This window comes from Podarcis raffonei, chromosome 3, assembly GCF_027172205.1.
Source record: "Podarcis raffonei isolate rPodRaf1 chromosome 3, rPodRaf1.pri, whole genome shotgun sequence".
Taxonomy (NCBI): Eukaryota; Metazoa; Chordata; class Lepidosauria; order Squamata; family Lacertidae; genus Podarcis; species Podarcis raffonei.
In genome coordinates this window covers 63,722,452-63,746,563 of record NC_070604.1, presented here as the reverse complement: position 1 = coordinate 63,746,563, position 24,112 = coordinate 63,722,452, and the positions used below count along the sequence as shown (strand labels likewise).

The 24,112-nt window shown below is 39.9% G+C and overlaps 1 protein-coding gene across 9 annotated transcripts in view; it reads left to right on the top strand.

The window, feature by feature from the left end:
* Positions 1–24,112, top strand: part of NHSL1 (NHS like 1) — a 137,709-nt gene that overhangs the window by 69,232 nt on the left and 44,365 nt on the right. The window contains exon 1 of one of the 9 annotated variants that reach the window (XM_053382038.1): positions 4,538–4,748. The exons of 7 other annotated variants lie outside the window; for them this stretch is intronic. In XM_053382038.1, coding sequence (XP_053238013.1) covers positions 4,553–4,748 — 196 coding nt within the window. In that variant the 5' untranslated portion in view covers positions 4,538–4,552. Of the gene's footprint in view, positions 1–4,537; positions 4,749–22,922; positions 23,232–24,112 lie in introns of those variants that run through there. One more of the 9 variants, XM_053382042.1, reaches the window with a different exon arrangement.

The window sequence follows — 24,112 nt, the reverse complement described above, 5'->3', positions numbered from 1 at the left end:
ATGCTTTGGGCAGAGCTGATATCCCATTGTTGTTCCAGAAATTTCTCCATTGCTCTGTCCCGTGGTTTGTTGTTTTACACTGAGAACTTTAGCAAGAGCTGCAAAAGTCACTGTGCCCCAGTAAATAAATGGTTGTCACCATTTTCCCTCTCAGCCTGGGAAGAAGAGCGGTCTGTCAAACTGCAGATGACTCAGTAAAAACCTTATCAGTTCTTTGGCAGTTCACAGACTCCTTTCATTCTTCCTTCCAGCTGAAAATATATGAGCAGTTATGCTTCCAATTAAATTAAATTCCAAGTCCTCTTAGCATTATTCAGTTCACTTCATAAATAATAAAGGATGGGGAAGAGTCAGCTCTAAATTTCCATCATAAACCTTTTGCAAAATAGAGCTTTCCTCCTTTTTTCCTTTTTTTACACACACAGTTCTGTTTGATTTTATATTCTGTGTTTATAATCCCATTTCTTCCATCCTCACTTGTACAAATATAATTTGAACTAACATTCAGAGGAGGACTGCTGAATCATAAATGCAGAGAAGAAAACTTTAAATAAAGAAACCGTAGTCTCCCCTCTCCCCACCATCTTTTTCACCGAATGAAGTCTTATCTCAAGTTCAAACCTTAAAGTCCTTGCAGTTGGTTTGTTCCACAGTTTGTGATCTCCTGTCTTCTAGAATGCGCCTGTACTTTAGTCCAATTAAGCTCTAATGAACAGGAGAATCTCTGCTTCTTAATGGTGGCGTTGGAGGGTTTTTGGCAGGTGAAGTGCTTTTGTACCCAGCGCCTCTCTGCCCCTCGCATTCCATACCAGAGCGAGAGCCAGGTACCGGACGAACTGTGAGTGAAGCTCCCTCCCCCCCATCCCTGGGGCGAATTTGCAAGGATGATTATCCTCAATCATCCTTGTTTTTCCTTCGCCAATGATCTTCCGCTGTCATGGGGGCTGCGGAACCAGAAGCCCATCCAGAGATCTCGTATGGATGTGTCCTTCATTGTACACTTGCACATACACCAACACTTCTTCTGTTTTACCTCTCCTAAGATAAACCTTGCAAAGGAACAACATTGCAACCTGTTCCTCCATCACTTGTGTTTCCATTCAGTGTCATAAGACCTTAATATTTGAAGAACACTACATTTCTTAAACAGAGTTTGGCTTTGGGGGCAGATATAGCTCCGAGGACCTTCTGGCAGTTTCTTACTGCGAGAAGTGAAGTCTGAGTTTGGTGCTGATAACGTTAAGGTTGCAGGTTCAGTTCTCATATGGAATAGCTATACATTCCTCCATTGCAGGGAGTTGGACTAGATTATCCTCAGGGTCCCTTCCAACTCTACAGTTCTGTGATTTTACAGGGAAGCAGGCAGAGGGCCTTCCTGGTAGTGGCATCCACCCTGTGGAACACCCTCCCATCAGATATCAAGGAGATAAATAACTATACAACTTTTAGAAGACATCTGAAGGCAACACTGTATCAGGAAGTTTTTGATGTTTGATGTTTTATTATGCTTTTATATTTGTTGGAAGCTGCCCAGAATCGCTGGGGCAACCCAGTAAGATGGTCGTGGTACAAATAATAAAATAAAATAAAAATAATAAAAAAACAAATAAATAAAAAAATAAACATTGATGTTACAGTTCATGTCAAACAGGGCATTTCCCTTTGGATCTTTTAAATTGTTAAAGGGATAGTGAAAAAGGAGGTGATGCTTGCTTTTGGTTACCTATGGTAATCCAGGATTGTAATGTATCTGAATTGGCAGGCTAACATTGCTAAACTTGTCTGAACTGTATCTGAATTGCTAGTTAAAGCAAACTGTAAATTTTGCTGCTTTTCACTGATGTAAAGAATGCTTTGCTCTCATAGTGCTAGGATGTACCAGCCTTAGCAGCTTTGTCATTCCATTGTTGCTGTAGATTAGAGACATTTCTTTTTTATTTTTGGCAGTACATCTTTGGTCCCATGTTTTTCAGATGCCTCAGCAGCTGCATGGGATGGACTGAAATCCTCTAATATCACACACATAATGGCTTTTGTTTCACATTGGCAACAACCTTTTTTTTTTGGAAGAATGTATTTGTTTACTTTTAATTTATAGCCCACTATATCCCAAGGGCTCAGGACATGTGATCTCAGTTTTAAAAAGTGGGACAAGCCATAGCTCTGAAAGACATGTAACATTACAGTCCAGATTTGGTGAAAACACAAAAAGGAGCACACAGTAAAAAAGATGGGAATCAAAACTTAAATGACATGTACTATTTTTAGTAGCATTAGGAAATTGCCTAATGTAAAGTGTGCATCTAAATACGTTCAGGAGCCTGCCTGCTACTGTGAACTCTGCATTATCAAGGTTCTCTATGTTCTTAAAAGTTTCCTCACAGTTGAGAACCTTGATAATGCAGAGTTCACAGTAGCAGGCAGGCTCCTGAACGTATTTAGATGTACACTTTTAGAAGTTATCACCAGACTTTCTACCCACTCAGCATGGGAAGGTTAGGAGTAGTTGGGAATGGATAATTACAATTGGGACCATATAACACCGATCCTAAAGGATCTTCATTGGCTCCCAGTGCGTTTCCGAGCCCAAATCAAACTGTTGGTGCTGACCTTTAAAGCCCTTGGCCCAGTATATCTGAAGGAGCGTCTCCACCTTCATTGTTCGGCCCAGACACTGAGGTCTAGCTCCGAGGGCCTTTTGGCGGTTCCCTCACTGCGAGAAGCAAAGTTACAGGGAAACAGGCAGAGAGCCTTCTCGGTAGTGCTGCCTGCCCTGTGGAACACCCTCCCATCAGATGTCAAGAAAATAAACAACTATCTGACTTTTAGATGACATCTGAAGGCAGTCCTGTTTAGGAAAGTTTTTCATGTTTGATGTTTTACCGTGTTTTTACTGTTCTGTAGGGAGTTGCCCAGAATAGCTGAGAAATAATAAAATTGTTCTTGTTCTTCTTCTTCTTGTTGTTGTTACAATTGGTGCTGCAAGGGATAGCACTCTTTTAAAAAGACCAAGTCTGTAGTTTGTGTGTGCTCCTGGATTCACCACTGACTGTGGAAGCCCTGGTAGACTTGGTAGCCAGGAGTGCGTTTAGTCCACTTTGGCTGGTATGCCAGCTACAGCCCCTCATTTAGATAAATGATAAATCATCGATAGGTATAGTTTATTAAACCATGGCTTTGTGTCATGTGTGAACACTGCCCAGCATCTTAACTATGATTTTCTTACTGCCAAAAAAACCCCAAATCTCAAACCTAACTGTGGTCCGAGGCAGCACTCTTCCTAAACTATGGTCTGTTTGGTGAGTGTCTGGGGTGAGGTGGTCAAAGTACATAGGCACGAGGCAAGAGTAGTTGGGGGGGAAACAAAGTTTGAGAGAAACAAGGTACAGTTTGTTTGATTGTCAGTGAGAGAACTCTTGGTTTATTAAACAAACTATAGCTTAGTGTTATTTGTCAACTGGGCCTGTGTGGCAGTTTAGTGATGGATTAGTGGGCACAATCTAATACAGCCCCTCCACTAATCCAGTGGATATTATTTGAAGGTGTGAGTACTTGTTACTGTTTTATCTGCTATGGAATTATAATTTAGAGATAATACAATTCTGAATATAGGAAATCTTCACCCTTTTATTAGGAAATGGAATACTGAATATTATTATTGGCATGCTCAGGAAACTTACAACTTTGCTATGGATTTTGTCTTGGAATCCCTGGGAGTATCGTCTAATCCTGGCTTTTACACTTAAACCGTAGACAACATGCTAAACCTCTTTTGAGTCTTTCTGTCTCATTTTTTAATAGGGATAATGCCTACCTCCAGAAGGTGCTAAAGGATTCATTTGCTCAGTATTTATAAAATGTTTTACAACTCTATTTGCCAGTAGATTTAACTAGAATCAATTTAGTGGATTTTTTTTTTTTTTACGAAACCCTAATAAGTATTGTTAAATACTTTCATGTCTCTCACCTCATTCCATTTTTAATAACTATGTTCCAGTCCACACAAACACATTTTTTAATGTTAGTTTTCTCTCTTTCCCCACCTTTCTCTGTAGTAAGAAAGTTGCAACACACTTCTGCAATGTTCTGATATTGTAGCTCTCTGTACTGCAGTGAACATTGTAACTTAGCTTTAAATAAGCTTTTAAGATATGGCCATCTGTGTGGTTGTACCTGTTGTCCAAAGAGTAACAAATAATCTGGGATAAAGCTTAAGAGAAGCATCAGAGTTCAGCTGGAAAATAAAGAGGCCAGTCTAAAATCCGCCTTGGGTGGATGTTTTTACAGGTCTGGTGGATATCTTCGGGTCCCAGTTGAAGCCTGGATCTGGGGCTGAAATGGCACCTGCTTACGCAAATCAGTTCAGATGATTTTATGCTAAATAGCTCATTAATTGGATTGGTCCATTTAGACCAAACTAGCCCAGTGAGAAGGGAAAAATCTGTAGTGCACCAGAAAGGGCAAGATCTTTAGTGCCTCTTTTTACCAGAAACGTTTATAGATAGGTTATCATCACAAGTACCAGGGATATTGTTTGGAGCTGTATCTTAAAATGATTGCCTATGTACACTGCCTGCCTTCTGATCCAGTAGTTGGTTGCCTGCACAGAAGTAAATGGCAGGCCAGCTGTGATGACGATGAAGAACTTCTTCCACTGTATTCCAACAAAAGGGAGATCAGTCACACTAAGGTCCATGAGCACTTCAGGAAAAAATGGCTGAGCAAAGACAACGGTACCTTGTGGCCAAGTAAGATTGCATTGTGTCTTTTACTAAAACAGTTAAAGCAGGGTGTTTATAATCTTTGTTCTGGATATAGATAAAGTGGTTTTTTTCTTTGGCAGTATACAATCAAATAAATTTCAAGAGATGTATTGTTTAAAGTCATAAATAGAATGCCTTCTAGAGTGAAGACAAAGTCTGTGATAAAATGTTGTGACTTCACCATTGTAGAAAGTCTGCTTCATCTTAACATATCCATATTTTTATTCCTTTACAGCACATTGTAGTTAAATGGAAATGTGTTTGTATTAAAATGTTGAATGACTAAATCAGTGCTACTCCCACTCAGTGTTTATGTAATATAGTTTGGTGCCATGAGGGTATCCTGTATTTCCAGTAGGGAAAATAATACTGGAGTCATAATAGCCCTTTTGAAAATAAAGTTTTCTAATCTTGCATTTGTTTGAAGCTAGGTTCTGTTAAGCATCATTGTTTCTCACTTTTCACTTTGCCTACCCAAGCAGGGACCCTCACCTGCTTAGAAAAGTGAGAGAGAGAGGAAAAACAAACACTATGTATGCTGTAAAGGGAACTTTAGCTTTGTATTTTATTTTTTACAATGAGTAAGTTAATTCACCAGCGGCTGGATTTTATTTTCTCCTTTCCATTCATTCTGATATTCTGTAACTGGTTGTCGGTTACTTAAATAATATAGTGCCTTATCTTGTTTTGCTTGCTTGCTTGCGCGCACACACACACACACACACACCCCGCTGTGTGTGTACTCCTTTTGAGGGGATGGTAGATAGTAACAGCCTTTGAAATTATGCTTCTAAAATCAGGTGACCAAGGAAGCATTTAACAGGAAAGTTTGACAGTGATGAAACTAAAAAAAGCACAGCATTACTGATTTCTTTGACCTTTAAACTGTTCTCATTTAACATTCAGGTACTTTAAATGTAAACTCACTTTATAAAGCAATTACAGTTGTTGTATACCCTTATTATGAGCCAAAATACGGTAACCTTTCACTAGAATTATAACTGTCATATATTTAATTGTCCAGTGTTTAAGCATTCAAATGCTTAAATAGGCATGTCCTGCTTTATTATAAATATTGTTGTTTTTGTTTTAATGTCACTGAACAAGTTGAATAGTTTTGCTTTAAAATGATCAAACCACTAGTTCATATATTAATGTTTCCCCATTAAATATTGTGTGGAAAAGTTATCCCCAATTCCTCAGCATGTTTTCTGCAAACTTTCAGTAGGTTTAGCTACCCTCTTCCCTGATTTAAAATCTTAAAATAGTATCCACGTCTGAAGAACAGATTCAATTTGTTATTGCAGAAACAAATTATAAAGTGATTTCCTTTGGGAAAAGATAGTCGCTTTCCCAATGAAATTTGCTAACATTGTTTTAATGAACAGAACTGCGAAGTATAAAGTAAGATCTACGAGCAGCCTAAGTGATTTCTGGATGCAATATGTGAATATCCTGGCAGGATTCTTATTCTCTCTCTTTCATTTTGGCTTTGTTTCTAAGCACTGAAGAACAGAAACTTCTGAAAGCTTTCTTTAATTAAGAAAAAAACAAAACCCCAAAACAAACCCCTGAACTCCCAAATGTCCCAAACATAAAACAAAAATAACTGCTTATTCTCATTCTAGGCCTAGTAGCAGGTGCAAATTAGATAGAAAAATGGACAGAATAGGTCAATATGGACTTTGAGAATGCTTGAAGGCAATGTTAATTGTAGGAATGGCCATTCCCCTTTGACCTCAGGGTCGTAAACAGTCCCTGTGCATCTGTTGTCGCCTGTGGCTACTGGTTTTGCATTCCCTATGGCCATATTTTCTTTATGCATACAAGTATTTGTTAGGGATGGTGGTGGGTGAGAAAGCTACGTACTGCATGCTTTCGTTTTAAAAACCTGGTGGCTGAATCTTAGTGATAGAAAAGTTGGGAGAGGATCAGTAGTTCATAACAATAAGTGGAGTTGGCCAGGTATCAGTCAGCTTGTTTGAGAAGCTTGGTGGGTCCATGTATTTTTAAGGCTGTCTAATAAGGAACGGGGTTGTAGAGTGTGAGTCTTGTACATAAAATGAAAAACCTATCAAAACAGGTTTCCAGTATTTTCAGTCAATACATGATTACCTAAATACATGAAGCTATTGGTCGCACATAGCATGACTATGTTGCATTCTCCTCCTGTTTGAGTTGAAAATTCATTCCTTATAGGTAGGCAGTGTACTGCCACAGTCCAGCGGTGAGGGCGAAACAGAATGGAAGCAGTAGGCAGGCAAAGTGCCCTGCTAATATCGTTTTCATCATTACTTGCACGTCCACCGTGACACACAAACCTAGCAACCTAGATTGACTGCTGGCAGATGGCCAGCCGTAGTACATAGTCAAACAGTATTTCATTTCATAGAGGCATATGTTTGTCGCCGGTATTTGTTCAGTATAGATTTACGCAGCTCTCTTAGGCAAGGTCTTTCTAATAGAATGTATGCCATTTATTGTCGAATTAGGAGATTCCAGAGCTTGATCAGTCAGTTGTTGCAGGTAAACTAGATTAACTGCTTCAATAGTTTTGTAAGGAAGTGAATTAATAGAGCAAGGGAAACCTTTTTTTTTTAACTGAGAAAACATTTTACTTTTATTAGTACAGTTTTAAATGCAGTATCAGAAACCTCTTTGTTTTTTATTTCGTGTTGCCCTGCAGTGTCCTTCCTTCTTTGTCATGTTATTTGATCAAAAACATTTTTTATTAATCCCTTCAAATGAAGTATGTTGAGAAAATGGAATAAATGCAAGGATGCTCATATGCAGTTTGGGAATATTCTGGGCAGAAGTGGTAACTGGCATTTTTGTAAATAAATCATATTTATTTTATTTTATTTAAAAGGCTATGCAGTGAAAGGTTAAACCATTGCACTATAATGCAATGAAAAGTTGGACATTCTAGCTTTACATTGCTTGTTTGGTTTTGTATGCTTTCAATGTGATGCATCCTCCCTCCTGTGCTCCAAAACCATTACCAAGCCTGTGTCCTCCATATATTGTTGAGCTACAACTCTTCTAATTTCCAGTCCGCATAGCAAATGCCAGGGAAGATGGGAGGTAGAGTCCAACAGCATCTGGGGACCCAAGATTGGTAAAGGCTGTTCTAGAGGGTGCTCTCTTGCTGGAATGGCAAGTGTGAGATAGAAACTGTTCTTGGTAGTTGTGAGTGTCTTCCTGTAGGAAGCGGTGAAAGGACAGCTATTCCCCTTCTTTTCCCTAATGCAGTGGCTCAGACAGGGTGGTATAGTTATTCCCTCAGTGCACGTTGTTCCATTCTTTGGAACACAGCTTACCATTAGCCTGTTCCAGGAACCCTCTAATGGCAGGGAAATGAAGGTTTGTCTCCTCCCTGCAATCCAATAACTTTATCCTAGCTGTTAATTATGATGGACATTTTGCTACTTTTATTATAAAAGAATAATTATAAAAGAATTTATTACAAAAGAATAACAACTGACTAGACTCAATAGCAACGGAAACTGCTGAAAGTGTATGTATATCCTACTTTGTTAACTAACTAGAGTAAAACATGGTTTCCTGAGTTTGCACAGAATGCGGACAGTGGTTTAGTCAAAACTGAAAGCAAAAGCTTTCAGTCTTTCGTCTTTCACACGAGAAGAGAAGAAAGGGCAGCCAGCCAAAGGTTTATAGCAGCTTGTTCCAGATCATCTAAGCCAGAGCATTGTAATCTGTTTAGTTTAATCACCATGGAACCAGTGCAGGTTGTAATGTCTGTTTGGAATTCTACTTCAAGGAACTGAATTCCAGTCCTCCTCATCATGGATCTCACTGGTCAGACATAAATACATGATGGCCCCAATTCATTGAAGCTGTCAACTCAACTTGGCAGCAAATGTGTGTACTCTCCCATTTACTCTGCAATTTCTGCGCATGAGGATTTGGTTAGTGCTATCAGCTCTGACAGTGATTATTACTATGTGTTGGTCAGGAAGTGCTGATGAGGGAGAAGGTGCTTTGATCCCTTCCCTGATACAGAAATCTGCCATTTATGATGAATGAAGCATAAAATCAGCACCAAAAGGCAATGCTATTAACAAAAACAAAACTATTGCAGCTCTTCAAGTCTGGATTTGAGTGAATCTCCAAGAGCATAGAATTCCACAATTGTGGAACTGTTACTAGGAACACCTCTCTGCTTATGCGTGATAGACCTTATGCATATATGAGGTTGCCTTTGGACATGACACAGAGGGGAAGCCAAAACAAACCTCCTGGAGGCTGATTGATGTTTTGTTGTGACTTCAAAAAAAGTTTGGGGAAGCTTTTCACTAACTGCACACGACCAGCAGCAGGATTTTCAGAACTGTGAATGTTTCAGGTAGAACAGCTAAGAGCACCCGACTTTCTTTCTTTACCAAACCATTTGACAAAAACAAGGCAGTTTTGACAACTATTGCAGAAACCACTTTCCCTGATAGTAGTGCCACTTAGAGAAGTGATTTACTAGCAAAATGGTAATCTTAACACTACTGTATATTTTGTGTAGTGTAGTAACCACTTCTTTGCTCTAAAAAATAATAATTAGCCAGGCACTTTCAAAGTCAAAACATTTCTCATAACAGAAAGGAAAAAGCAGGAAAAACTTCAGTAATATGGAGTCAGCAAATAACCTGAGAACTTAAATGTTTCTTGAAGGAATAAAGCAATTTTATTTCTTTTCCCACACCCAAATTCAAATATTGTTCTGTAGTTCATACATTTCCTGCTAGACCAAGATAGAGTGGCAGGTTCCTTCTGTATATTAAATAGTAGCCCCCCCCCCCGCAGGAAATAAGTCTTCTGCTATCCCATATTTGCTTTCTTTATTGACACCCTTTTAGAAGACTTAAAAGGATTGGCTGCAGTAAGCTATCAGTTCATCACAGAACAAAAGTGGTTAATCTTAATTTGTCTAATTAGCATCTGATATGTGGACCAGCTGCTTCCTTGAACAAAAGCAGATGATCAAACCATCTTATTAATTGCATATTAATTCTTGCATGCGTCTTAACCATATGGGAGACCTCTGTGAATGTACTGAGGCAAATTCATTATGAGAGCTGGGGAAACGAAAGAGCAATTGTATCTTCAGAGAACAGAGTGTAGGGACCATGGAAAATGTGTGTGTCATCCTAACATGACCCATCTGTGTTTCCTGTGCTCTTTGTTACTAACATTGAAAACGATTTAAGAATAAAGCTAGACAATTGAAGCGACGTGTGTTTGATAGCTGCAGTTCTATGACTGGGGTACCTATATTAACTCACTAAGTTATTCTTGCCATACTCCAAAGAAACCTTCCTTATTTATATTACTTATATGGCTAAATTTGTAAGTCAGATATGACCGCCGATATCTTTTATTGGTCTTCGTTTACGAGTTTCTTCAGTTTTAATTTTCAAACAATTCTAGAGCTGCAGCACAGACTGTGGACATCACAAAAAACTTTGGTTCAGCACAGGGGTAGCCTATGTGCTCCAGGTGTTGAACTCAGCCCTAGCCAGCATGATCAGTGGCCAGGGATCATGATGATTGTAGTACAGCAACATCTGGAGGGCACCTTGTTGGCTGCTCCTGATTTGGGAAGTCATGAATGAACCTAGCCCCTTTGCAGGCTTGGAGGCTTCCCCTCCCTGCTATCTCCTTGTATAGCTGGGAAGAAGCAGTTTAGAAGCTGTTCTGCTTTTAATTAAACATAGTTTGCCAGATAGACCAGCTCTGTGGTTGATGTTAATTATATTGAGAGCAATTCAATGTCACAATAACGTGATTGTTCTGCCAGAGCAAGCATTTTGGCTTGCCAGATGGAACGGTCCTCCTTTCCTCCCCCCTCACACTATTTCAGGAGTCTTCCCGAATTCCTGCCCCCCCGAGCTGGTTTTGGGGCTGGGAGGCGGGGGCAGGAGAAAGCACTGTTGCACAAGTGGAAGTCCCTGTGTTGAGCTACACTGATAGGACTTGTTAGTTGAATCCTTCATAGTTAGTTCAAAACAGTTCAGCATCAGAAACCATGGTTTGAAGATGGTTGGTTTTAAACTGACACTAGTTAATGTTACCCACAGTTTGTCAGTCCAGATGTTATTACAAACCATGGTTGACCAGAGATGCAAATAAAACTTTACCGATTCCTCCAGGCCACCAGGAAGGAAGTAGCATGCAAGCCTTGGAGGAAACTAGGTTTGTTTGTACCTAGTTATTGCAGCATGGTAAGCCAAACTACGGCTTCCTAGGACCACACAAATATTCTGGCTCCTGGAACAGAGTTCACACCTACTTTGCTTCTCCCTAGTCCTTTTTAGCTCAGCGCAGCATGGCAGCTAACCCAAAGTCTGGCTTAGCATGTCATTAGAACCCAGGCTCATGGTTAAGCGCTTTCCTTATTAACCATGAGCTGTGGCCAAGTTTTGTTCTTGTAGAAGTGCAGTGTAACAGAGACATCCTGCCTAGCACCACACACATTTGGATGTTTGTACTAAGCTATGGTTTGGCATAATGTTGTGTGCAGCCATTGTCTGCATACAACCATAGTGATATGCACAACGAAATACATATATTGAATCTGGTGGATGTTATTATGATAACCATTGTCACACAAAAATGGTTCTGTGTGTTGCAGCAAAAAACAAGACTGTTGAAGCCCCTTAAAGGCTAACAAATTTTATTTTTTATTTTTTATTAATTACATTTATATCCCACCTTTTCTCCCAGGGGCTCAAAGTGGCACACATGGTTCTCACTTTTCCCATTTTATTCTCACAACAACCCTGTGAGGTAGGTAAGGCTGAGAGTGAGTGACTATTCCAAGGTCACCCACCAAGCCGAATGGGGATTTGAACCCTGGTCCCCCAAGTCCTTGTCCAACACATTAACCACTATACTGCAATGGCATAAGCTTTCATGAGCAAGCGTGTGTATCTAAAGAATGGTCTCTAGTCCCCAAAATCTTACGCTGTAATAAAATTGGTGTTTAAAGTGTCAGTGGATGGCTTTTACAAAACATATAGTGTAGTTGAGATAAGTATGAATGGTGACTCTTTTTTCTGGTTTCATTTTGGCTAGTAAACAAAAGTTGATAATTTTGGTCAGTTCAGTTAAGAACATAAACATACAATGGAATTCAATCTTATAAAAGTTTGCCACCTAACCTAGGCACCTTACGATTCAAGACAAAGCAGAGCAACAGGTCTCTTCCATTGAAAATATAAATAATTTTTTTTATGGGTTCATCCTCTGAATACATGTTCTTTAAATGAAATCACTACTGAAATATTACACTATGTTTTCATTTAATGAATTCTGAGTAAGAATATGGTTATTAGGAGATAGTTGGCTCCAGCTCCTAAAGTATGGTATTCTTTTCTCGCCACCAAAAGTAGCTGTAACTAAAATTAGGCTAGTATGAGTATCACTTCAGTGCTGTAACTCACATCAGAGTTACAGGTTCTTCTAGTGAAGGGAACATAATATTGTTTACCTTTGTCAGTAGAGACAGAAAGATAAACTGGAGAGTACTGTTTCTGTTTCCTGCAGATGGCAGCATTTTGCCTTCTTGCAGGTATTCCAAGGCTCTACTGCTTTGGGAGGCAACTAATTATGTTTTTCTCCCACCCCCAACCATCTGTTTTGATTTTTTGACTAAATAAAAATGTCTATTATACCTAATTCATATGTTAGCTTCTTTTGACAGTTCTTAAAATCATTTTGTTTCAGCACAATGTCTTCACAAAGCGCCATGGGGGAATCAAGGCATCCATATAGTTTTCTGATCAATGTTTTCTGCTCTTCCCAGATCAATATTTCTAGTGGCAATATTTCTAGACCATTTTATTTCATTTTTTTGTTGCTAATAAAACAGATTTTAGCTATTCACAACAGACAAATATATACCATTGATGCTGCCAGTGAAATATTTAGGTTCCTGATTTGCTTCAGTGAAGCAGTATTAAGGTGGGCCTCACAATTTTTTGAATTTGTAGATGATACAACTAAGAGCAGTGTCCTAGCATTTGAGGGTAAGGAGGTACATGTTGCAGTAGGGATTAAAACACTTCTTTAGCTCTTAGTCAATCAGTGCACAACACAGAATCCCAAGTCTTCACATTCAAGGAAAAGATGGGTGATCACATGCCTAATCATTGTTCTTTGTCCGTATAGAAGAAGCTGAAGAATGTTCACAATCTCAAAGCGGGTTGCTTATGTAATCCTAAAACTGGCAATCTTAATGTTCAACATCCCAAATGCTGAGCATAAATGGTTGCCACCAGTTGTAACCAACCAGCATCTTTTATTTGGTTCATTACTAAGAAAAATGAGTGCTGCACTTAGGCAGCTGCTGAACTTTGGCATGCCTCTTCTCTCCTTCCTAACGACTGAGTGTCTGCTTCTTGTCATGTGTGACACTACCCTGTGGAAAGCTGGGCACTTCCTTCAGTACCATCTTTCCATGCTCAGAAAAAGGCATTACATTGCTTAACTCTACTGCTTGTAATGGCAAGCAGCATCAGTATAGAATTTAAGAAAGAAAAAAAATGTGAATTAATTTTTCCACAACAGCAGAAGTATGATTCTTCTACCAACTGAACTTCCAGGGGACCAAAGCTGAAGATAAGGAAATTAAAAATTAAGTAAAGTGTGTGTGTGCAAAGTGCTTAAAAAAAAACCCTGTGCCTATGCTCAGGAAAAAGGAATAGTCTGGTGAGAGAAAAGGGAGAAGAGTAGAAGTGATGCATCTTCTTTTTCTGGACCCTATCATGATCTGCCTTCCAGTGTGAACAGGAAATAGAGCCATCCAAGTCCAAATTAAAATGGAAAGTTTTATGATAGGGTGGAAGGTTTATTAAAGTTTACAACCAATAAAAAAACAGACCTATCTGGGGAAAGGCCTTTATCTGGAAGCATCAAGAGATCAGTCAAGGGTAGAGGGTGTTTTAATACAAAATATTTTTCTTCCATGTTAAGCAGTATCACTGAGGATAAAATTGTGAGGTGTCTAAAATTATAGAAGCGACAGGGCAGGGGTCTTTGTATTCAGAAATTGCAATCCCAGTAGCTTAAAAAAATGGGGGGGGGACTTATTGATTGGGTGGGATTACCAAACACACAAATCTCTACTTAAAAGTAATTGGGATGTGTCTGGAACTCAGTGCTATACTTGCTCAAAATGTTATTGATTTCAGGAATCCATCAACTGAAGTGCCCCAGGCTTAAAGCTACTTTTAGTGGCTCTAAGGAATGTCACTGTAGTGACTGTAAAAATTGTGTACAATTCAAAGAATTTGTTAATTGGACAAATAAGGAAAGTAGATTCTCCAAGATTTTTACAGTTGTAATACAGTAAGCCTGTAACCTACATGCATTTAACTTGTGCTCATTCAGCTTTACGTGCTTGGCAATTTTTTAAAAAATAAAATAGAAAGGGGACAGAAAGGGGGAGGGTATCTAGGGGGAAAATCTTTAGCAAACCCATCTGCCATTTATCCCAATGTTCTTTTGATTATACACGATTTTGGCTTTAGGCGTGATCCCTGGAACGTAGCTGTCAGGGGCTCAGGAGCAGTAGCACAGGGGAGAGAGGAAATGGAGAGCGAAGGGGAAGAATCCGAGGGCAGCGTGGGGGAGTATGACAGTGACCCGAGAGATTCCATGAGCTTCTCCAGCGAATCAGAAGATTCCCAGAAGGGGGCGCCGATGGTCAGGGCAAGGGGGGTCCCAGGGGGGACGCACCAGAAACAGGGGGCCAGCGGGGACTCCCAAAGCAGCAGCGGGGGATCAGGACCAGCTCCCCCACCAGAGCGTAGTGGGGGGGAAGAGTCACATGAGTCAGGACCAGCGTCTCCTCCAGCGGGGAGAGAAGATGAGTCAGGGCTGACCACGCCCCCATCGGAAAGTGGGGAAACGGAGGGGAGGTCAGTTCCAGCTAGCCTCCCCGAAGGGGGAAGCAGTGACAGCAGCAGTGCAACGGTCAGAAGGAAAGTTGCCGGCTGGGCGCGCGCGCCAAGTTCAAATGTACAGGCGCGCGGGACAGCAGGAAACCCGGATTGGGAACCAGGTCCTAAAGCCCGCCAGAGGGAGGGGGAAGACTCAGGGGACTCAGCGTCAGAAGAGTCTAGGAAGGGCGAGACCCCGACAGACAGGCGGACCCAGAGGAGGAGAGAGCAAAGGAAGAGGTGGAGCAAGGCCAGAGTCTTAAACTGGTGTCTGGGGGGAGGAGATTCAGACGGAGCTTCAGCGGTCTAGAGTTTGAGACGTAGGGCTGCACGCTGCGGCTGTGACAGTGAAACTGAACTTCAATAAAGACTTTCGTACTTAACAACGGAGCGGCGTTGGTCCTTTGTGAGCTGGGACCTCGGGCAGCTCTGACAGTAGCCCTCATGTAAGTTGCAGGCTTACTGTACTTCTAAAGGAATCAAATATGTGGCTCAGTGCCCCTGCAATACCATGTTTGTGGTGATGCCAATGAGATAAAATGAGGATATATGAGTATAAAAGCTGTGTCAGGAATTACAGAAGAACCAATTTGGGTGTAGGTTTTTAGTTGCTAAGCTCTTGCAACGATGACCTGCTGGAATAAAAAGACTTCAAGATGAAGATGAGCCAGAAGTTGCTGGTCCAATGGAGAGGCCTTGAACTCCTGCCTTTCCTTCCATTATAGCCTGATTGAATGGCTGTTCTAGATGAGAGTTGAAGGAAGCATCTGATGGAGCTGGTCTCTCATCAGGGCTTTAATCTGTTTGGAAAACCTCCACAGAAGCAGCAGGCTCCCTGATACCCTTCAGTACATGGGAAGGCAGCATATATGTCGGGCATAGGCAAACTTGGCTCTCCAGATGTTTTGAGACTAACATTCCCATCATCCCTGACCACTGGTCCTGTTAGCTAGGGATGATGGGAGTTGTAGTCCCAAAACATCTGGAGGGCCGAGTTTGCCTATGCCTGATATATGTGATGGATAGTCATGGAGCTATCTAGCCATCTCTGATTTTTCCACCTGTGATTCTGATTATTTGAGCAGGAGAATGCCTGGATAGTGTTAGGGAGACAGTAACTTGCAATAGGGCTTGCCCAGTGAGCTCATTTTGTAATTGGAAAACTTACGTCTTTGTGCTTTAGAATGCTATTCACACTGATGCTGTGAATAAGGTAAAGGAGCACCAGCTTTTCACACATCAGTTACAGGAAGCCCACAATTCTGGGCTGTTACTGGTTAATTTTACCTAAGGGAGTTAGTAATTCATTTGTATTGATTGTTTTATTGACTTCTTTATACTGTAATCAAATTTTCTTCTTCTAAGGTCATTTCTCCCTTTGACCTTACAGTAGATTTCTTAGTAACATAGCTGGCTTTTCCATGTGCTGCTGACTCAGATGTTTTCTGTTCAAACTAGACATATTAATTAATTGGCTACTTTGAATAGCATTTAATTAAAATCTATTTTTGTATGAGAAAAGTACATATAAACCCAAATTCTTTTCTAATAATTGCTGATTCGTGCAGTTATTTGTCCTATTGACATGAAAGCGGAAGCACTCTGAAACTACTTTGCATGCACAATGTGCTATCACCTGCTGTATTTTAGCTAACTTGTCCTTCAGCTTATTTGTAAAAAGGCACTCATAAAAGCTCAGGATTTCCAATAGTTTCACTTTGTAAATATGTTGGGTTTTCTTTTTTAAGTTAATACAGTACTCAAGATCATGACAAACTTACAGTCATGAATATTAATTGAATGCATGGTTATGCCATGGAAACGGAATTGTTTCATTCAGTTGAAATGCAAATACCCTGTAACAGTTATTCATACTAAATTTGGCCACTATAAAATAGTAATTTATTATTTATATCCCCTTCTGTCATGATCAGAATCCAATGAGATACAAATCCACATTCATTTGCGTAACCTTTCACATTTTGAAAATTTAATTACCATAATTTGATAACCCGATCTTTAGATTGAAGGCTTGTAGAACAGCTTACATATTCTAAAATAAAAAGTGGCTACTGAAACTGAAAGAGCAGCAGTCAGCATAAAATCTGAAAAAATCTAAAAGTTCTAATAAAAGGCCTAAAATGGGTGGAGGATGTTTGGTTATACTGGAGGGCTGCAGGTTTCCCCTACTCTGCCCTAGGCAAAAGAACTTTTAGCACTACAGAAAACCCTTACTAAATCTGACTTTCTAGGTGACCACAATCTAGCCTAAAGATACTATTGGCTTTTGGATCAGCTACTTTGGCCAGTTTCAGTTGTTTTGCTCTATGAATGCTGGCATTGCTATTGAGAGTAAGCACAAACATGTGTTCCAACAAATTAAGCCAATGGAGAAAATGTTTCCAAATTCAGGGGGACACAAGTAATGGTATCATGAGTAGGAAAATGTCCATCCTGCTGTTAAGGAGGCAGTGATTGAACTCTTCATCTTTCCTAGTGGACAGTCTCAACCTATGTTCCTTCTTAGGAAAACAAATTGGGAATATAGTTGCTGCACAATTCTAGGCATTATTGGATAACCTCCTTTCTTGACCTGTTTTTAATCAGGATTTCAGCTGACTATGGAACTAAGACAGCTTCGTTGCACAAAACTGTAATAATAACTTAATTAAAAGCTTTAATAAACTGGGTGGTGAAAAAAATTAAAGTTCCAAAGGCCTGCCCAAACAGTAGGGTTACTCTGGATACTGTTGGCTATGCTTGAAGTAGCAGTTACAACCAGATGATTACTATGAATACAAACCCTGCCACTCTGATAAGTATGGAAAAAGATGAAGGAATCTCAGAGAGGACAGTCATGGCAAGCAAAGGCTCTGGGCAGGTGGCACAGGTTCACAACAGAGAGAGCTCTGTGCTGATTCAGACTTGGCACAGTTTAAAACTGGATTAATTTGAACATCCAGCAGATATTCTTCAAATTAATCTGATTCCAAATTAGATAGGGAGATTTGATTCGTTGGTGATGTGAACTGGTCCTGAAACTTACAAAGTTACTATGAAGGCTTGGAATTTATACAAGATAGTCTGTATGTTTGGTGAGCTAACATTTACTGAATGTAGGGCAGATTTAAAGTTTATGACATATAAATTATTTCCACATTTGAGCCAAAATGCATTTGTTTTGGCTCAGGGGTGGATGGGACAAGGGTTTGTTTGTTTGTTTGTTTGTTTGTTTGTTTGTTTGTTCCATTTCCTATCCCAAAGGCTTGGGTTGGTGAAACGCAAAACTGAGATCCTTATTAGCATCTGAACTCCACAAAACCCTGTTCCTTGTTCTGGTGGTGCTTGTGGGGGTAGCTCTTAATGGTAGAGATATAATGAATTAGAAAATAGGGGAAAGAGCTAATCAATATTTATTATGTTGTGGTCTAAACAAGATTGTCATAATAAGCTCTGTTTTCCCTTTTTATTTTTTTTAATGCTTCATTGTTTCTTCACAGTCTCCTTTCTGCTCCTCAGTTCCCAACCTCCTTCCTGGAGTCTTCTAGTCTCCTGTGTGCATGGATAATGAGGGAGCTGCCGTTACCTACTTAATAATCTTTGTAAAGCCCCACTTTATGCATAATTCTCACTTTGGATTAAGTGGTGCACAGGTCTTTTCCTTTCCTTTACAGCTGTTAAGAGTAAAATAGGACTTTTTTTCTTATTCCTTTCTGGATCCTTAGTTTAATTATCACTTCTTAGTAACCAGAGAAGTATCAAGATTCAGGAAGGCTGAGATTGCAGAGTTGAAAGAGACCATTGTGAGTGAGCTGAGTTCAAGATGGGAGGGCAGCTGAATTCATTGCCTCTCGGGACTGTCTTTGTGGTGGGAAGTCACTTTTGTTCTCGAGGAAAATGCCAGGGGATGGCTGAGCCTGGCTGGTTTGAAAGGAGAGAAGAATGCCTCATAATTTATAAATTATTTATCATTCCTTCTTGTAGAAGAACCATTTGATGGCAATATCCCAGTGAAGCAGGTTGATTGAGTTAATTGAATCTGAGCATAAGTGTGCAGGGCTCGATGACTTTTTTGTACCCTTTTTTTAGGTTCTTGCCACAGAACTAATGGAAGGAAGTGTAATTTCTAAAGACTTTGAAAGAGAGCTCTTGAAAGTACTAAAAGTTGGCAACCTCCCGCATGAGAGAAGGGGTTCAGTGTTTCCTAGGATCATACCCTTAAATAGTTTTCTTTTGCTGTATCATTCCATGTGTTTAGGGAATCTATGGACATAAATGCACCTATGCCAAGTGAAATGTGCCTGTTTTTAGTCCCTCATATGGCTTCTTGCTCAACCTGGCAAATGCTTTTGCTTTGTAAAGAGCCTTTCGAAGACCTAAACATTTTTATGTACACGCAGCATAAAATCTTTTAAATATATAGCAAAATTGAAAGCCCCTGTAAGTTCACTGAGTCTGACTCTCAGATAAGTATACATGTGATTTTTTGATTTAGGAGGTCATGGTGCTGCAAATAGTTCTGATTGTATCTTCGTCAGAAACATGTGAGGTGGGTTTGTCTGTGAAATAGTGACTGGCCCAAGGTCACCTAGCAGACCTCATGGTTGAGTGCTGTTTTCACTCGTGTGACCTTCCTACACTTCACTACACTGGCTCTCAGCCTTAATTTGTAGATCTGTTTTTCCATTTGCCAGACACACTGAAAAAGCACAGATGTCTGTCTGTTATCAGTGTCTTCTTTTTTTGGCGTGGGGAGGACTTTTTCTTTTAGACTTCTAATGTTTGAACACACCTCCTTATTCCCCTCTCCCCCCCCATGGATTTGGGAACGTAGATTTTCTGAGATTTCCACCACTGGTGTTTTGGGATTGGCCAATTATGCAACTTTATTGACTTCATAGTATGTATTATAGTATGTATCTATTTTGATAAAGCATTGACTAAACCTTGGAACAGCCTTCCATGAAATTTAGAAAAGGTTGAATCCAGCAGTTAGGTTAATAGAATTTAATTTCAGAATCACTGGGGCTAGACTGGTTGATTAGTGATGAATAGATAACTCAGGAACATTCGGTTAATGTCTTCACCCTTGAACTCTTTCTGTAAAATTGCATTCTAAAATGTCATTCATGTTACTTTTTAAAACCATATTCGGAATCATGTTTTGAACAGCAGCAATAGATAGTATAAAAGTTTTCAAATTCTTTACATAGTGCAAGAACGATTCCTAAGGAGTCTTTGTAGCTTAATTTGAGGAGGGCGGAAGGATGTTTCCAGTTGTTTCATGGCTAAAATCCTTTAATGTGATTCTGATTGTCATGGACCAGGTCAACTGGAAACATATATTCAAAGAGGGCAATACAATGGGCTGGGGGGATGGGTGGAATGCATGCTGCAGGCACACCACATAAAACTGACCACTTATGCCTCTCCTGAAATGTCAAGCAGTTCTTTGTAACGTGCACAAATCCTTAAAACTAGCAGCATTGCATTTGTAATTAACAGCTGAGATAAGTTTTGGTAATGACAACATCTGTACAGCTGAATAGAAACAGTCTGTTCTAACATCTCATCTCAAATGGTTAATTTTACTGATAGGAGAGTATTATGGTGAGCATACCTTCAAAGATTCAGTGTGTTTCGTTCACATTCCCCAGACCCTTTGGCCCCTTTCAAGGGTTTCTCCCCCACAGCACCATCTTGGAATTATTTATGTTACTGGGTTACTGTTTTCTTGATAGCAGGATAGAGAGTTAAGGACGAGAGGATCTTCTTCCTCCTGAGCATTTGCTCAGCTATGCACATAATCCGATCTAGTGCTGGGTCACATACTTTTCTCTCTAGCAAATATTGTAAAAATAAATAAATAAATACATACATACATACATACATACATACATACATACTTTGTGGCCTTGTTGCATTCATTTTCCAAAGTAGCATGTAAGAAAGGTTGCTATTATGCCTGTTGATAATGAAAATTGCACACGGAGATGAATTGCCCCCCAACTCAACAAGTGTGTTCCTACAGCTAAGAAGTCAAGGATTTGAACTCTGGTCTAAGTCCATTCCTTCAGAGTACATTGTTAGAACAATGTGGCTTAAGTGTACCACTTCTGATTTTAGCTTCTTAATCTTCTACCTGTGATTTAGCAAACAAGGCGCATAGGCGATTCAGCCTCATTTAATGCAAATATTAGTCTTCTTGCTTCATGATAGTGCTTCTGAAACCAGCATAGAGAAAACTATTCATGAAGTATTCCTTCAGCATAGAGGGAGTTGCATGCCAAAGATTAGATGGTAATCTTCCATATAAATGAGGAAAGACAAATACAGCTGTTTTTATATACAGTGGTACCTCGGGTTACATACGCTTCAGGTTACATACGCTTCAGGTTACAGACTCCACTAACCCAGAAATAATGCTTCAGGTTAAGAACTTTGCTTCAGGATGAGAACAGAAATCGTGTTCCTGCAGCGCGGCAGCAGCGGGAGGCCTCATTAGCTAAAGCGGTGCTTCAGGTTAAGAACAGTTTCAGGTTAAGAACGGACCTCCGGAACGAATTAAGTACTTAACCCGAGGTACCACTGTATATGTTTTTTATCATTATTTTGATTGATATCATTTAAGTTTGCCTAGAACCTATTATTTACTGTTTAGCAATATTATAATCCTGTTTGTTTTGTATGTTTTGATACGTGTCTTTGAGTTAATGGAATGTTACATTTCTTTAAGGTTAAAACATATTCAGACCTGCATAAAGTTCCCGTTTTTTGTGCTGCATAGACTAGTGACAGGGGCCAATGAATCCGTGTGCTTTTATAATGTTTGACTTCTACAGTGATGCTCAACCAGATGAAATCCTTTCCAGGCAATCAAATAAATGTGTGCAAATGATCTTGGGTAGTCAGTGGGTTTTGAGGAGTGCACTTCCTGAAGCTAACTTCCCATTAATTTATGCTAAAAGTAGTTTGTGACATTAAATGCCAAAACTGCGTTCAATTTTCAGACCCTTCAGAACACACAACATTGTCAAACAGAACTATTTTTATTTCTCCTAGATGTCCTCTTGTAGAAAAGGTTTATGCATTTATTTTTTGTTCTGTGTACCAGTGATTTTTGAAAAATCCACTGAGGCTGGGAATGTTTCCCAAGAGCACCTCCTTCTGCATGTGCTACTCCATAGATCTGAACCTATGTGGCCTCCTTTGGAAAAGACTGGGCAGGCAGGCCCCTGCTGTTGGGGTTTCTTTGGAGAAGTGAGAATTCTTTTCAATGTCAAGCCAAGACATTGCTTAGCCTTCCTTTGAAAGGGCAGGCTGACTTCTTGAGCCTCAGCATTCTCTTGCAGGCATGCCCTGCTGAGCACATTGATGCTGTAGTTAGCATTTTTTCTCCAAATATTGTAAATCATTTCTAATGGAAGGAGATAGATGTTTTCATTACAAAGGCTCTTTGCCTAGCCCGTGAAAGAGATTTTTTTTTACTTACGTGTCTAGGTAACGTGTTAAGTCATATAGGCTTAGTAATTAAAGTACTTTTTCATAGCTTCCTTTAAGTTAGCTTTAACAAAGCATGCGAAAGAAAGAAAGAAAGAAAGAAAGAAAGAAAGAAAGAAAGAAAGATGGTGTGTGTTACCCTTCTTCTTTGCCACCAAATTTGTAGTTAATGGTGGGAAAAGGGGGGGGGGGAGGAGATGTATGACTCGAAAGCAAGGTGATGTGAAGGAAACCCCCGTCCCTGCATGTTGGGAACAATTAAAATGCAGTCCTTAAGAGCTTGCTAAGCATAAATGTTGGGAAAGAGGGGGGCAGGTTTGGAAAGCAATAGTTGAAAGTCTCACTGTCACAGGCAAGTTAAATTCTGTATATTCATCGGAGAGGGTTATACAAAGCATGGCCATGAAAGCATCCACTTCATATTGTGTCCTGTGGAGGATTTTGAAGATCCTTTGAGAATAATGGCAAGGGAAATCACTTAAAATTACTCATCTTTCTTTGTGGAGTACAACCTGGCGTGGTAGGAAAGGGAGGGGGAAACTGTTGATTATTTGCTAGGGGGAGGGGACAGAGAGGGAGACATGCACGCATGAATGAATGAATGAATGCTGAAGCAGAAATCTCCATCTTGCTTCCATGCAAACATGAACAAAGATTGGCTCCCCCCCCCCCCGCACTCTCTATGTTGTAACTGGCTGTTGCAGACACCCGCATTATGTTTCAGAAGGAAGCTTTCAGGTTCAAGGACTGTTAATGGTTTTTAATCGCTAGGACGTTCCCTGCAACTCTGAGCTTGCTCTTAAAGAAGAAACAAAAGGGGGGAGGGGTGGAAGCAGGAGGCAAAAAGTTAGTAAGGGTTGCAAGGACTGTTGGGGAAGCTCTGGAAATTAGTTTCTTGCATTGTACCCTTGCTTTCTATGGGATCCAAACTGCAGGAACACAGCAGGCTTTTCTGAAATGGTGGTGTTTATCAATACAAAGCTCAAATCGTTAATCAAATTTTTCAAGAAAAAGAGTAAGTAAATGTGGCTTTTAAATCTGTTTAGATATTTTGTAGAAAAGCTAAATCATGTTGCACAAATTTTAAGTAATGTGCTTTAATTTATTGAATTGCATAGCATTTTTACTTTGCCATACTTTGGAGGGTGTAGAAGCAGTTTCTTTAAAGGAAACTGCTGAGCACCTGCACTTTTTGTTGTTGTAAACTTTTGAATCCCGAGTCTGCTAATTTTCTTTGGTCTTCCTGAGAAAAGTAGGGGCCCCTTTCATGCAATAAAATCATTGCAGAGCTTAAAGCTTTTGTTTAGGTAACTTGATGCAGGTAGTAGATTTGTGTGCTGTAATGTTTATCCAGCTAAAATCTTGTTGAGCCCTCTTCTGCACCAACTATTGTGGACATTCAGAGCCAGCTACAGGCAGAAACCTCCGTCTGGATCCTTTGCTTTATTGCACTGGTGCAAACTTGCAACAAAACATTTTTTTCTACTAACACCCAGAATGATTATTGGAACAGTTTTGAACAGCAAGCTGATCGTTCTTTAAGTTGCTACCATATTTTCTGTTAACAACGATACCCTTCCTCTTGCCCAAAACAAAATTTGGGTTAAGAGCCTAGAGTCCTAGGTACTTATTTGGCCGGGGGCGGGGGGGGGGGGTTCAAGATAATTCTGCATGTAGCATCTGTCACCTTCCCTGTAAGTTATTTTATCCCTGGCAGTAGTTTAATACAGCTTTAATTTTTTTCTGGAAGGCTGGGAACGATAGCATTTTCTGTTCATTATCTTTAGACTTTGACCTCTGATTAGGAAGGACAGCAAAGACAGTCCTGTATCATGTCAGCATTATCTACCTTACCGCATAAAATGTTCCTGATCATTTTCAGTGTAATGAATGTAG